Source organism: Ammospiza nelsoni, chromosome 2 (assembly GCF_027579445.1).
Source record: "Ammospiza nelsoni isolate bAmmNel1 chromosome 2, bAmmNel1.pri, whole genome shotgun sequence".
NCBI lineage: Eukaryota > Metazoa > Chordata > Aves > Passeriformes > Passerellidae > Ammospiza > Ammospiza nelsoni.
Genome location: NC_080634.1, coordinates 47,898,936 through 47,914,331, shown reverse-complemented (window position 1 = coordinate 47,914,331; position 15,396 = coordinate 47,898,936). Strand labels below are relative to the sequence as shown.

The 15,396-nt window shown below is 40.6% G+C and overlaps 1 protein-coding gene across 1 annotated transcript in view; it reads right to left on the bottom strand.

The window, feature by feature from the left end:
- Positions 1–730: 730 nt before the first annotated feature.
- Positions 731–15,396, bottom strand: part of FGF9 (fibroblast growth factor 9) — a 29,211-nt gene continuing 14,545 nt past the window's right edge. The window contains exon 3 of the mRNA XM_059467057.1: positions 731–3,636. Coding sequence (XP_059323040.1) covers positions 3,391–3,636 — 246 coding nt within the window. The 3' untranslated portion in view covers positions 731–3,390. The remainder of the gene's footprint in view (positions 3,637–15,396) is intronic.

Sequence of the window (15,396 nt, the reverse complement as noted above, 5' to 3'; positions counted from 1 at the left end):
TTAGCAAAAAAGGCATAAAAAATACTGATGTTTTATGTTTTCCGGGAATATTCTCACACTCTTTCTAGGATTAAGCAAGGACATCTCTTTGCCCTCCCATTATTACACATGTGCACAGTTATAAGAAAATGCTCTGAAGGGACATCAAGCAAATAATACCAATTTTCAAAATTCTATAGCAATATATTTATACAAATTACAGAATTCTGTATGTATTTACACACCATTACAGAATACCAAGTAAAAATAACACCAATCGTTCTTTTCTTTTTCCCTCAGATTTTTCTTCAAGTCAATTTTAGAGCTCGAGAAAGGTGCCAGATGGGCAGCACTAGAAGGTGAAGACTTCTGTTTGTCCACAGCACAGGAGGAGAGGCACTGCAAGCCTCCCTGCTTTGCCGTGTCAGCTCTCTGCAGCCCTGATTTAGCAGGATCACATAAGGAGCAGGAGGGTGTCCGTGCCCCTTCACACCTTCCTGGCAAAGGAGCTGAGCAGCACCCAGGTGACAATGGCTTTGCCCATCCCTCACCCAAAACCAAACAGAAATAGCTCATTTCACACAAGGGACTGAACAGAATCGGTTGTTCGCTACCCGAAACAGGCCAAATTTGACCCAGTGAACCTGCAGGGAGTGGCAAACTGCCAGCTCCTGGGCCTTCCAGTCTTGCAGTAATGCCTAAGTTAAATTACATGTTTCTATATTTACATAAAGTCAGTATTTACACACCATTATGGGTTATTCGAGTAAATCGGTTACAGTTTATTTAGAAGGACTGCCATAAACTCATAACATTTTTCTCGAGTTTAATCCTTTCTGTAGAAAAATACAAAAAAAAAATAAATTAAATAAAACATGTCAACTAGTAGTAATGATTAGCCTATGACTAAAAAAAATCCAAGTCAATTTAACATTAAGACTTTAACTGTGGCCTAATATTGTGGCCTTGACTCAGAGTCATTTTAACCTTTGCAGATAATTTCCTGGTGTATGTCAGATTTACTGAAACAGCAGAGAGTTGCAACCTCCCTTCCTCGTGGTGGGCTTGATGCATTTACCACAGAGCAGTGAGCCCTGATCCTGCCCAGGAGCGCCTTTTCTTCTCCTACAATCTCTGCATGGCCCACACGAACGATCCGGCACCCGAGCGACCCACAGCAGCCAAACCATCCGAGCCCCAAAGGCTGGGACACAAACGTGTGGGCTGCAGCAGAAGGCTGTAAATTCCCTGGCAATAACAGTCCCTAGACAAGTACCCTACAAATCAACTAATGTAATTTACGTCTCTTTATCATCCATGAACAATCCCAACAAAACGCCATGTTGTGTTTGAGATCACTGATATCGCCGGTTGAGACATGGCTCCTCCTACCTGCTTCAGCACGGTCAGGGAACGTTTGTTCAGCACACCGACCCAGAGGTCATTCCAGAACAGAAATAAGTTTCAAACCATATAAATCAGATGGACAAGGGTGCTGTAGAGCAAAAATTTCTTAATTACAAGTAGGCTACAACCTTTTACATCACTCCTCCAAAGGAGCTCCCGTGCGTACGCAGACAGCCAGGGTGTCAGGACCAGCCCTGCTCCCAACATATCCAATGGTGAAGGCTACGCTCAACTTAATGGCACTGGATTGAAATCCTAAGGGATGAAACAACTACAAAATGCATTTGTCATATGGATCCTAACATGGTTTTCGTCTCTTTTTTATTTTTTCCCCTTTTCTTCAGAGTATTAGGGGGGAAAATGCCTCTTCCTGAGGGTCAATTTCTAAATGGTCACTGCTAATCAACGTTTTCGTGTGCTTATCTTAAAATGCTACATACCCTTAAATATTATATACTGTCTCCTCACTTAGGGTTCATGAATATTTGAACATACTTTAGGAAAAACAATAAAAATAAGTCTAATACTGTCCCCCTCATTGTCATTATTGATAGAGATTTATTAGTTTCATTTTGCAAGTTTTACTTTAGGAAGGGTGCTAATATCATGTATTATGACAGTTCACACTGAAAGCAATTTTCCATAAAAGGTATTACAATGACCCCTATGGAACTTGTATAATTTCATAGTAGATAGTCAAGTGCACAAATAAACATGTTTACAAGAGTGATCCTGTTAACCTGGTTCTTGCCCTCTGAAATATTTATGTGTTCTTTGTGGAATCTTAAAATTAGTATAATTGTTGTTGGTATTACTTATGTTGTTTCTGGCATTCTCTTTAGGAAAAAAAATAGCATATTTATCATTTAGCTTTGGTATAATCTGCAATAGGTTTTAACAAGTAGAATATATTCCAACTCCTATATTTTCCACAGCTGTGAAATTTACAATGATGTAAGAAGTCACTTTATCTGAGAGGAAATATTACAGACACATAAAAAAAACTTGAAGACCCAGTTTTCTCTTTAATCCTCTGGGGTAAGCTATGAAACAAGCAGTCAGAAGAGTGAGGACTCAGTGTCATGAGTGGTGTGCATACTTGTACAATAATACGGGCACAAAAGAGATTGTCGCCTTTAGTACATGAGGGTCACTAGAATTTATTATTGTCATTACCTTTTTATTGTTGGCTTTTTTTTTTATCCATGCACCTTTATATTTACTTGCATGAATTTACCACAGGTTCATAGTGGCCTTTGCCATTTCAATGCTTACAGAGCCTAAAGCTTCCAAAATGCCTATCTGGCCTGTACATATTTCATTAAAAATAAACTCTATATAATAAATAAATATATAAAATAAATAAAATGTTGCCTTTGGAATTTCTATAAATAAATTTAACTTTTTATTTTTATTTTTTTTACTAAGAGGTCTTTGCTTTAAACTCAGTGGGGTGAGACCCAGAGAGCGATTAACTGAAAAGTCTCTTGTTTAAGTAAGACTGCACCCTCCATGCCTTTGTAAATGCAGCGTACACTTGAGCAGGCCACCAGCCAAAAATCCTGATGAATCAAAGTATGGCAGCTATGCTGATATGTGACGAAGTACAACTGATCAAAAATTTAAAAGCGTGTCTATTCCCCAGCATGCATCAGGCCTTCCTCCTCCTCCTCCTCCTCACCCTCCTCCTCCCCTCGGCTCCTCTCTCTCGCGCTCTCACTCCCATTCATCCTCTCCCTTTCTCTCTCTCTCGCACTCACTCTCTCGCGCTCCCTCTCGTACTAAATCAAGCGAGTGGGCATAGGCTCTCCTCCAGGAGGACAAACCTTTAAGTGCAGAACAAAATCAGCATGTTCCATCCAAGCCTCCATCATACATTATGCATGCGACAAAGTTTGGCAACAGTGGAGCTGATGTGATGACACAGCTAATCAATAAGAACCCACCGCATGAAACCTTTATAGTGGTTACTTTTTAAGGGCTCAAGTGAAGGAATTGTCTTTGTCAACTTTGGCTTAAAATATCCTTATATAGTTCTGGTACTTTCTCAGGGTCCACCGGTCTAGGTAAAAAATGTGTAAATTTTTGATGCCGTTTAGTCCTAGTCCCTTCTCTTGGAGTCCCATCTTTATTTAACGCAACGTAGTATCGTCTTCCAGTGTCCACATGTTTATATAGATTTGATGAATATGTGTTATACCAGTTTTCTTCAAATTGCTCTCTGAATACACACTCCTGGGTTAATTTTTCCTGTGGAAAGAAAAGAAAGAGCAGTAAGGAGACAGCCACTAAAATAAGCTACTTGTAAAAGAATCACTATTTTAATGGCTTGAAACTGATATCTCCTCAATAAATTGCAGAATAAACTATTTCAATTCTCCCAGTTTTAGCTACGAAGATCTGTATTGCTGGGTGTTTCAGGAGGCAGTCAGAAGGGTGGATAATTCTATGTGAAGCAAAAATGACTCTCAAAGCCTCACTGCCCAAATCAATACTGTAACAACAAAGATGAAAACAGATACTTTCTATTTCTGAGAGCTCCCAAGCAGCTCACAAGACCTTACTGGACTTCTGTAACAAATTGTTTCAATGGTGAGTACAGGCATTCAAACAAACAGATGTAAATAAAATAAATTAGAACCAGTTTGCAGGGCTGTAATAAAATTTACAGTCTTAAAATCTCTATGTCGTTTCAACGCATGGAGAACTTGGTGCATTTCATTAATTTAAAGACATGCAATTTGCTAGCCTTCATTTGATTTATTGTTTGTAGCATGAAGCCACAACCCAACAGAGCTTCAAGCAGGAACATGAACCCTGTGTGCTGAGATGAAGCAGGCAAGGAAAAGCCCTCCAGGTTTGCATTGTCAGGGTTGTCCTTTTGTCCCATCTTACTGAGGACAGGAGCCACTGAGAATATCAACCATTCATCAGATCCTCCTGCCACCACAGAATCCCACTCCTTCCAGCTGACCCACTTCTTCAGTCTGTGTGTTGCCTTCCACATCCTTAAGAATGCTTAAATTTGTTTTTTAAAAAATTGCTTAATAGAGTGCTTAAAACACAGCCACCTGATAACCAGACTCATTTTAGGAAGGATTCACACAAGTTGCTGGGAAAAAAGATGGTGAGCATGGGAGAGTTGATGGAAATCTGGGAAAAATAAGCCTGAAAATAGTCTTTTCACCAGGTACAAGAAAAAATGATTGATAATTCAATGTATTTTTTGCAACAAGTTCTCATTTCAATAACACATCAACCACACCCAGCTTCCAGCTGAGGATCAATTTCTAATTATTACAATGTTCCATACAATGCATGTGTTTTACAGATATTAAATCTTAAAACAGTTCTTTTAGACTGGAGCATGGAGATGGGAAAACAGAGACCAAGGCCCAGATGCAGCAATGTATGGCATCTAGGCCATAAACTTGTGCCTGCACACAACTAAGGAGCCACAGCTCAAGCACCCCTAAAAACCAGCTTCCATGACTTTACCAAGGAGCTTCCCAAGGTTTACCACCACCAAACCTTTCCTGAAGCTGCAGGTGCCTTTGGGGCCACCTCTGCTGCCTGAGACTCAGCTCACAACCCTTTCCCAAGCCATTGTGCTTTGGCCCAGATGTTTCACTGCTGCTGTGTGTGGCAAGCACTCTTTTCCCAGGCCAGCCCACTTGGGCTGGGGACAAGAGAGGCCCAAGGAGCCCTAGACACCTTACAGAAGCCACCCAGGAAGTATCTCTTGTGGGGGAAACAACGCTGTGCAAATGGGGAAAGGAAGGCAACACCCCTCTGCACCTGTACAAACTGGGTGTTGAGCTGCAAAGACAGTCCTCCTCAGGCCCTCCCAAACACCTGAAGGGTTGGGATTTGGAGGGTTCTTCTGAATTAAATTTGTGACAACTCCAGTAGGCAAGAAAGGCAGCAAGTAAGCTGCTCCTGACTTCCCCTTTAATGGGTACCTCATTACCACTCAGAAAGTAGAAATCCCAGACAGGACTGGTTTCACATGTTCAACACCTGAAAATTCACTGTGGCAGTGACCATATCCCTTTGTGGATGTGACAATTTTTTTAGAGTAATTCCTGACTTTGACATTTTTAGTTCAATTTTTGTTAATTCAATTTTTTTTTTTTTTAGCTTGATTTTTTTTACTTCAAACAGAGCAATAGTCTACAATGGTCATAGGCAAAAGAAGCACAAATCTGTTCACATTAAACCCTTATCTGTGGGCCATACCCTGCAACCTCTTATTGATAATTGCCTCTATGTCCTTTGCCAGCTTGAAACCACAGCTGCATTGAGCATCACCAGACCAGCAGCAGCTGCCAGTTACACCCATTGCAGTATTCCCCTTGCACAGCCTCAAAAGTACAAACTATTACAAAAGGTAATCTGCTGCAGAGAGGATTATCTTTAAGTATAGATTTCATTAGTGTTTTATTTTGCATGAGGTTTAAAATCATCTCTGTTTGTCCTAAGGCAGATTCAGATGCTAAGGGGTATTATATACTGGACTTATATAAGTCCGTGGGGAAAGAGAAACTAATTCAAATTGTTTTCCTGCTCTCAGAAGGCAATAGGATCACATGACAAGCACTGCAGAAGAACTCCCTGCTAAAAATAGCAGCATTTTAGGAAGATATTTCAGTCCTGTCGTGAATTCATTAATTATTCACTTCATCTGCAGTTTTTTTTAGCATCATCATAAATTTCTATCTTTGCAAGAACTACTTCCCCATGCCCTGAAGGAGAAATTTTAAAATAGCCTCTCTTTATCTGGCAGGTTTGATGGATCATGACAGTGCTGTGGTACACGTAACTAGCAGACCCTGAATCAGGAGGTTTGCACTGTACTGCACTCTGGATGAGTTAAATGGATTTCAAGCTCACAAATTCAATCTTCATTTTACAAGCTTATCCTATTTTAACTTTTTATTCACTTACAAGACAGCTACATCTCTTTTGTCCTTCAAAATTCTCAGAAATTCATGTACAAACATGAGGCAAATACTTCAACATGAACATAACAGAGCAATCAGAATGTGGGATCAGATAGGTAGGGACATTAACAATTACCCTTTAAAAGAAATTAAAACATTTCTTTATACAGTCAAGCCTTTTCCTTCTAGGAGACTTTGAAATTCTGGTTGTGGTCAGACACCATTGGAGTAAATCAATGTTGACAACTTTGGATCAGATCCTGTAAGTAATGTGGCACACTGAAATCCCATAATATCCCTCTTCCCATGCCCTAGGAGAGTCTTACAATGATGTCTCATCCAGTACCAAGAGAGACAGAAATCAGCATCCACCAGAATAGTCATTTATGCAGAATCACAGAATCCTTTGGTCTGGAAAGGATCTTTAAGATCCCGGAGTCTAACCATTCACCTAACCCTGATGAGCCCACCTCTAAACCATGTACCATCACAGCCCTACATAACATTAATACCTTATGCTCACATTTTAAGTACGCATGTCTTTATTCCAGCCAGAAATGAGCATAACAGAGAGGTGAGGCTGGTCCATCCTGCCAACATCACCCTCTTGTCTCACCATCTTAGGAAGGGAAAGTCTTGCTAAAAACCAACTCTCCCAGTATGGAAAGGATATGGTGTTTCCTGATCACATTTCTCCTTCTGGCTATGACTTTTAGAAAGTCCCTCTATGCACATTTAAAGAGCAAGATTTAGCCCTACAATACAGCAATTTTTGCATACCTTTATTCCAGCAACTGACTTCTCTATCAATTTGCCAGTGCAAATATTTCCTTGCACCATACTTAAAGCTGCTGGACATCTTTGTCGAAAGCTGACACAAATACCAAACATACCCAACTGGAACAGCTATGGAAAGTAACCTGCATTCCTGTGAAAGGGGAGGCTGCCTGCCTTGCTCAAATCATTTAATTCAGGGCCAAATAAGGAGGCGACCTCAAAATTATATAAATCAGATGTTGCACCACATACCACATGTTTTCTGTGAGAGCTGTTCATAGAGTATTCAACTACAGAGTGATTGATTTTCATTTTGCTACATTTCCATGCTTCACCTGTTTGGTTTTTTAACCTGTTGCTTAACTCAGAATGTGAAAATAATTGCATTGTACAAAGATGCACATATTACAAAGACAAAAACCCAAGAAAGATTTTATTCAGAAAGCTGCTAATGGCTGGTAAGTGTTAGCAAGCTCAGGACCCCTTTCCCTTTTTACATTCTCCACCACCTAACAAGGAAAGAAAATAATTATGCTGTCCTATTTCCAGGCAGATTGATTAAAAGTCAGATTCTAAAGTAATAAAGTGCATGTTTACAGGCATCAAAATGAAAGTTCTGCTAGCTTGTTTTAAAATAGCTATCCATGTGAAATAGATAATTGCAAATAAGTAGAAACACATAAAACACATGTACACTGCTCAGAGAATGGTTTCATGACTCTAAAGAATGTAAGACATTCGTGCTGCTTGGTACTTGAAAGAACAGTACAGGGTCCTGTATAGAACACATCAATACTCTTTCTTTCTTTCTTTCTTTCTTTCTTTCTTTCTTTCTTTCTTTCTTTCTTTCTTTCTTTCTTTCTTTCTTTCTTTCTTTCTTTCTTTCTTTCTTTCTTTCTTTCTTTCTTTCTTTCTTTCTTTCTTTCTTTCTTATAACCCTATGGAGCTAAAACTTCAATTTATTTTGTAATCTGACAAAAGAAAGCCTCTTCAGACCATCATTCCTAAAATCACAGCAAGTACCTTTCATGCCAAGCAAACTACTCTGTTCTATGCCATGTGTAGTTTTCCCTTTTGCAAACTGCTACACTGATTCAGCAGAGACAAGAAAACACCTAATCCAGAAGTTCAAACAACTATTAACAAGAAATACATCTGATGTAGTCAACATTTCCTGTATAGCTGCTGCACAGTAACACCTTGGTAATCCTCCCTGTCTTAATAAAAGTCATGTTTATATGTATAATCTCCTGAGTAATTTCATGCAAATTCCTCATTATGGCTACATGGCATTACTGAAAACTGCATGTGTAGTGAAGGGAAACAAAGAAAAGCCCTATTCTCCTCTGAAGCAGTTTGCTTTGCTGCTCTGCCTACCAACACACACGTTTCACATGCCATTGGCCCTTCCCATGCTGTAATGCAAACAGCCTCTAGAACACGCTATGTTCAGCTAATAATTAACACTCATCCAGAGCTGTCATAAATAAAGGTCTAGCTTAGCATTTGCCGTGGCATTTTCTGTACTCTCATGCTAAGCCTGTTTGTTTCTGGCTGGGTGAACCACCTCCAGCCACAATGAGAAGCCAAATACCAGTGTCCAAGCAGCACCACTTTCTTTTCCAAATTAGACCACAGTGTGAGTCAAGCCCTGCACACTGTGTGTCTGACTTGGTAAGTGTCACAGAGCTTTCTTTGATGAGTTTCTCCAAGTAGCCTCTTTTCAGAATGCTTTGTTTGATAATTTGACAAAACATGAAAAAAATGGGGAAAAATTAGTCTGCCAAGAGGACTAGCTGACTGGCTTTTTGTGTTTGTGTCAGTAGCTCTCCAAAAGCCTTTTAGACAGGAAAGCCTTTTTCTTTTTTAGCAGGAAACCCTTCAGGGCCAGAGGAGAGACAAGCAGTCAGGCACCAATGCTGCCACTGATATACATTTCATATTACATGGCACATTAAATATGATGAGGGAAATCAGGCAAGGTGTCCCTGGCAAAAACACAGTGAGGCAATTGCATTCTCCCTACCTGAGGTCACCTTGTACTCTCACACAGTACATCCAGTATCCATCTTACTTGCTTCCCCTAAACCTCTTAGTTAATTTGTATAAAGTTTTTATTATACATCAATCCCCACTTACAAAATAAAAATCAAGTGTGTCTGTTCACTGCTGCTGCCATGCAGAAGTAATCATGGTGCTTAAAGATTAGAATCTTTCATACAAAAAGCTTGTAAAGATCCCAAGATCCAGCAGAACTTGAACCCCTTGAGATCATGACTGCCAAAAGCCACAACACCTACACAGATGCAGACCCTGTGGTACTTCCAGGCCCTGATGCAGACAACAGAAAAGCAGCACTTCCACAGCAAAGTAACCAGACTCCAGCACCAAGAGTAAAATCCCAGGACACTGTCAGTGCAGGAGGGATTTCAGTGCTTCACCCCTTTGTCCCATTGCCGCTCTTCTCCTGCTCCCTTGCTCTCCACACTATCAAGAACCTTCTCTGGGGAGACCAGGCTGGCACAGAGCACTGTGCTACCCCAGGGCTGTTTACAGAGCTCTTCTGACGTGAGCTGCAGGAGGAAGAGATGCCAATTAGGCCTCCATCCATTTTTGCCACTGCCAACTCCTCAGGTCTTGGTTTTACTGATACCCTCTCCTTTGAGATTTCAAGTTTGCAGCATCTGTCAAGCCTTAAGCGTGCCCTCCCTGGACATGAAATCATTATGGGACGAGCAGCCCCACTGTGCCTGAGGATAGGCAGCCCATCAACAGCCATGCCTAAGTTCACAAAGGCTGGGTTTATATCTGCTCAGCCAAGCGCATGAAATGAAAACTCATTTTCACCTAAACACCCAAGATCTGCTCATGATGCTGTTGGAAGTCTTGACAAAACTCCAGGGGCAGATCTCAGGCTACATAAGCTGTCACAGTGTCTTTTCTCTGGAAGCTGACGAGCTTCCTTCTCCACAGCACAACGGAACAGGACCAGGACAAAGCCCACTCTTAGAAAACAAATAAACAAGCAGGTCTGTTCCCCTACCTTCCAAACCAGCAGGTTTGGGCCCACACTGTGTCATTTACTAGTCACACTTCTAACCTCTATTTTATTTTTGATTCCCTTGGCACAATAAAGAACTGCAGCCATCAATGTTATCTAAGCATCTAATTCATAACGCTTGGCTGAGCCCTTCCAAGAATCAGAAAGCAAGGTGGTATTCAGCAATCTGATACAGGGGCCAGAGCCAATTTTTAAAGAAGATGGGAGAAGGGTTCCCGTCAGCTTAAATGGAACATGGATCAGCCTTGCAATGATAAAAAGGCAACAAATATTTTAAGACATTTAAAGAACCATTTCAGGCACGCTCAGATTTACTGAAAGCTGTAACTTGACCTTGCCCAGCTCCCCACTCCACAAATTCTCTTCTATCAAAAGATAACCTGTATGTCAAAGCAGGGCTGCCACCCTACAGCTACACACAGTCTTTAGCCTGAATACCAGTTAAGGTTTTACCCAGACAGAGATTTGTAAATAAAACATGCTTTCCTTAAATCCAACTAAGATGGAACAAAGTGTTTTGTCAGTATTTTTTGCCTTGTTCTGCGGTTCTCTAAGCACAGAACACAGCTTTAAAAAACAGATAGACCTCATTCAGCAGAAAGTGTTGTTTAAGTGAGTAAACTCACATGCAGAAAACATTGTAAAGTGAGGGACAAAAAATATTTATTCTGCATGAGCCTCTACATTCAGTGAGTACCCCACAAAAGGGATTTATCCACCACTAAAGAAGCACCTCATCTCTCAGCTACCAGGCGGCATCATAAAAAGAGCAGAATGCTCAGGACCCTTCATGAAACACTTTGCCACAGGGACCAAATAATTGTTATACATATGTAGTGATATAAATGTACATTATAAAAGTAATTCATGTTTTATTCTTTCAGCAAGATGATTTGGTCAAGGATTGATGAACAAAAGCCTGTCTCTGTATTTTGCTATTAATTTTATTATTATTATTTTTAAAGCTACCAGCTACATACTAGCTCAGAGGACAAGGACATTACTGATCACATTGTCGTTCTGGATGGGGGTCATCAAACATCACAAGCTATCACGTTTTGGAAAGATCCTCACTGAAATGCCACGTAGCCACTGGGGTTTGAAAACCAACAAGATTCACAGAGAAATTTTAAAAACTATGTGCTTTGGTGGGCACTAAAACAAAGGACTGGCACACTGTGATCTTTGCCTAGCAGGGCTCAATTGCTTATTCAGTTTAAATTGTTTAAAAATGAGGCCTTTTGATTTCCCATCTTGTTTGGACAGGAAGGAAGGCCAGCATTTCAAATAGTTGCTGCTGAGGAAAAGATGTCACACTTCCCTTTTCCAACAGCAGTGCCCCCTCCCTTGGCAAACACTTCTCATAAACAGTCTCTCCAGGGGTGACTTTTTGGACACTTCCCCCCTTCCTTTTCCCAATGGCAATCCTGCCAAAAAGTCTTGGATTTAGTCACACAATTTTAGTATCTTGCTTTCTGAGTAGAATAATGGGTATTTCCTCAATATTTCCCAGAAAATCCATACATCTTTGGTGCTGCTATGCCATGACTTCTGTTGTCAGTAATAAAGCTGACCCAGCCTTTGGGAAACACTGGAGGCTCTGCTCCTTCGTGAGACCCCTACTCCTCACATGCACACCAGTGGGCCTGTCTTTCAAGGGGTAAAACTTCAGTCATGCACTTAATTTCAGCTTTGATGAAAGAAGTTGTCATTCTGTCTGTAAAAACCCAAATGATACATTATAGTAACAACTTCAACAGAACTAGTGACTGAAGAGCTCAAAGACCAGATTGTTGGTCTTCCAGGTACCTGCAAACATGGATCTTCCAAAGAAATCAGACTTTTAAAGTAAAAAGGGGAAAAAATCCTGCTATTTTGTTTAAACTTTACAACATTTGTATATTCTATAATAAATAAAAAGATTTTGCTGAAGTCTTCTCCAATAACTTTCCTATTCTGAGTTCAGATTATACACTATATGATGTCTTAACAAAGGCATCAATGGGACAAAATCTCCCTTGTCATGAAAAAGTAAGATTATATGTTAAAAGATTGCCTCTAGATTGCAGACTCTCATAGGCAGGAACCCTGTCTAGATTTAGGGTTTTAAAATTATGAATGCAATACAGCTCTTATCTTGATTGGGATCTGCTGACACAACCATAAAACTAATTGGTGGTTTTACAGAAGCAGGTCCAATCCTGATTCCATTGAAGGCAATGGTATTTCAACCATAATAGAATCAAGTCAAAATTTCTTTTGAGTCACAATTGCATCTATAATTGTGTTAAATTTGAAGAGCAAAGTTGAGCAGATTAAAGATGCACAGCCTGGGCCAGACCTCAAAACTATGCAGCATCCACACTAGAACACAAGTTTTACCTTAGCAGCAGCCTGTGGAACACAAATATAAAATCTTATCCTCAAATCAGATATCTGCCAGTATAAAAGGAATGAAAAAGAAACAAGAGGTCCTTATAGAAGGGGAAAATATGGATTTGCACTATAACAAGCTTTATTTCTCAAGCTTTTTGAATGTGACACAAATGAACCACATTGCTGCACATCACCAAATCAGCCTAAGCACATTCAAACTGCAAAGCAAATCTCAACCTAGACAAAATCCCTAATGAAGTCCCCACAGGGCAGACTTTTTCTACTCTCTCTTTGAAATTATGAATGGTATTATGAATGGCAAAGTGGGAGAGAGTACCACATTCACATTGCACTGGCTCCTGAATCAGAAACTGAGCACATCAGATCTTTATCTGATGCAGTGAATAATCCCCAAGCACATCTCAGGGTGTCACAGCTGCTGATGCTTTTAGCATGTCACTTCAACACAGTATTCACAGATCAACCAAAGGCACTGAACCTTTTCACACCCCTGTATCATTGCACAGCCAGCTCCAGAAAGGCTCAGGGCTGCAGTGACAGGGAACTACACAACTGCAAAGAAAAGAATCTGACGATGTCCCACTCTTGCTTGCTGGGTATGATTTGGGTTTGCGATGCAGTTATGCCACTTTAACAACTCCCTGCTGTTGAAAGCATGGTGCTCAACCCATCAACCATCCCACACTGCACCTGATTCTCCCACTGAGCCCCAGTGCTTGCCCAAACAGGCAGCAAGCCAGTTCAGGAAGCTGAACATTCTCCTGTGGCTTTATATCCCTCAAATGATCTCCTGACAGGTCAGGTGAGTGCCAGAGTTGGAGCATGGAAGAAAGCAGAAGCATGCAGCACTAGCAGGGAATCAGACCTGCCCTTTCTGGAAGAGGCTTCCTGCAAGGTCACATTGGCTGCCTCTTCAAGCAGCACCTCTAGCCTCCTGTTTTCATGAGAACACAAAATTTCAGACATCTTTAGTTAGGGAAAAGCAAATCATTAAACTAAGGTTTGAGTAGGATCTTACTTTACCAAAGCTTAGATTTTATATATATACATATAAACACATAAACATATGTATATGTATGTATGTATATATGTATACACACAAACATACACACACACACGTAATTTATATAGAAGTTACTCATACTGTCCTGTCCCAGGCATGTAGTGAGAATCTAAGATCGACATAGAATTGCAGACCAAGGCAGGGAGATCACTGAGAGTTTGTCCCAGAAGAAATTATCTTCAGACCTAGTGAGCATTTGAAATTTAGTCCTCTGAGGAAGACCATAGACTTGAGGAAAAGTGTAGTATCTATCTCACAGAACACTACTAGTAAGTGTCCCTCTTTGGTGACAGTGTTCACGTCTATGAAGTTCTGATTTAAAAAAAACTGAAGCCGTAGTTCAAAAACAACCACAAAAGTTGCAGTTTCTCACAAAGCTTTCTCCCATTATCACCTGTGTCAAGTGTACTGACCTATCATTTTTTTCCTAAACCTGTGCCCCCATCTCAAAAGACCTTTTAATTCTATAGATTCCTTCATACCTTGCTGAGCAGGTTGCAGTTCCTGCCTCATTCCCCATGCTGGTGCTTGTGGGGAACACCATTTAACAGTACCCAGCTTTCAGCAAAACTGCCCATCCAAATTCTAAGATTGGTTATCTGCAAGGGTGAAGTAGATGAGGAAACTCAAGTATATGGACTTTTCTCAGATCTATACCCTCCACCCAGGAAATTTCCACAGTCACAAAGCTGCTTCTTACTGTACAGTGCAGAGAAAGCATTTAGGTCTCATCTACACCTCCCTGCAAAAATCCCTCTGGACAGCTCAAAAACCCATTTCCTGAAATGGGAGGAAGCCTGAATCTTCCTCATTATGCAGCCTAAGCTTTCTTGTGACCCATTCAAACCAATCCATTCTTGTACTCTATTTCAAGGACCTATTTTTCCTCCCTAGTGTTACACCTCAAAGTACTTACAGAGAGCAAGAGCATACCCTCTCAGTTTTCATTCTCAGGCTAAGTCAGTCAAGATCTTTAGAGTCTATCATTCGATAGTCTTTTCATCCCTCTGATAATCCCAGCATGCCCTTTCTGTACCTGTTTTGGTTTCAATTCATCATCTTTAACACAGTGACAAACTGCATTTTGTATTTAGACTGGATCCTCCTAGTGTTGTATGGAGTGGCACTGATAGAGCTCTCCTCATGCGTAAATATTTTAGGCACCAAGACCATTCTGTGAGGTTGCCTCCTCTGCTGAAAATATTTCCCAGCTTTGCAAAAATTTCAATAACACACCACTACCATTTTATGACAAGATGTTTAATGTCCCTAATAAAACCAGGGAATAAAATCAGTCCAGGGACCAATCCATAAAAACTCCACTAATAGCTTCACTCCAGTCTAAAACCTTTCAGCACTCCCCATTGCTGTCTTCTCTTCAGAGTTTTCACCATCTATCATGCAAGTCTTCTAATAACACTCATTCTACCCACTGTAACATTCTGTTTTGTAGGTCATACCTAACACAGCCCTGAAGATTATCACTATTTTCCATTTCTAGAAAAAGATATTCCTACCAAAAATAAAATACCATGCTTGCCTGAAACTATTTATCCTGCTTCAGTAAACTCATCATGCATGTACTTCCTCTACTCTTCCATTTAAAAGGATGTTCCTAATGTCCCAAGGGCATCCCAAGCCAGACTGATAGCCCTGCAGCCAAACACAAACCACACAGCCCCAGGTACACACACACTCAAGGATGGAAATTGCCTCAGAGGGAAGCAAACACTCCCTCACCCAGGGTTTGCTCCCACCTTTGTGCTGCA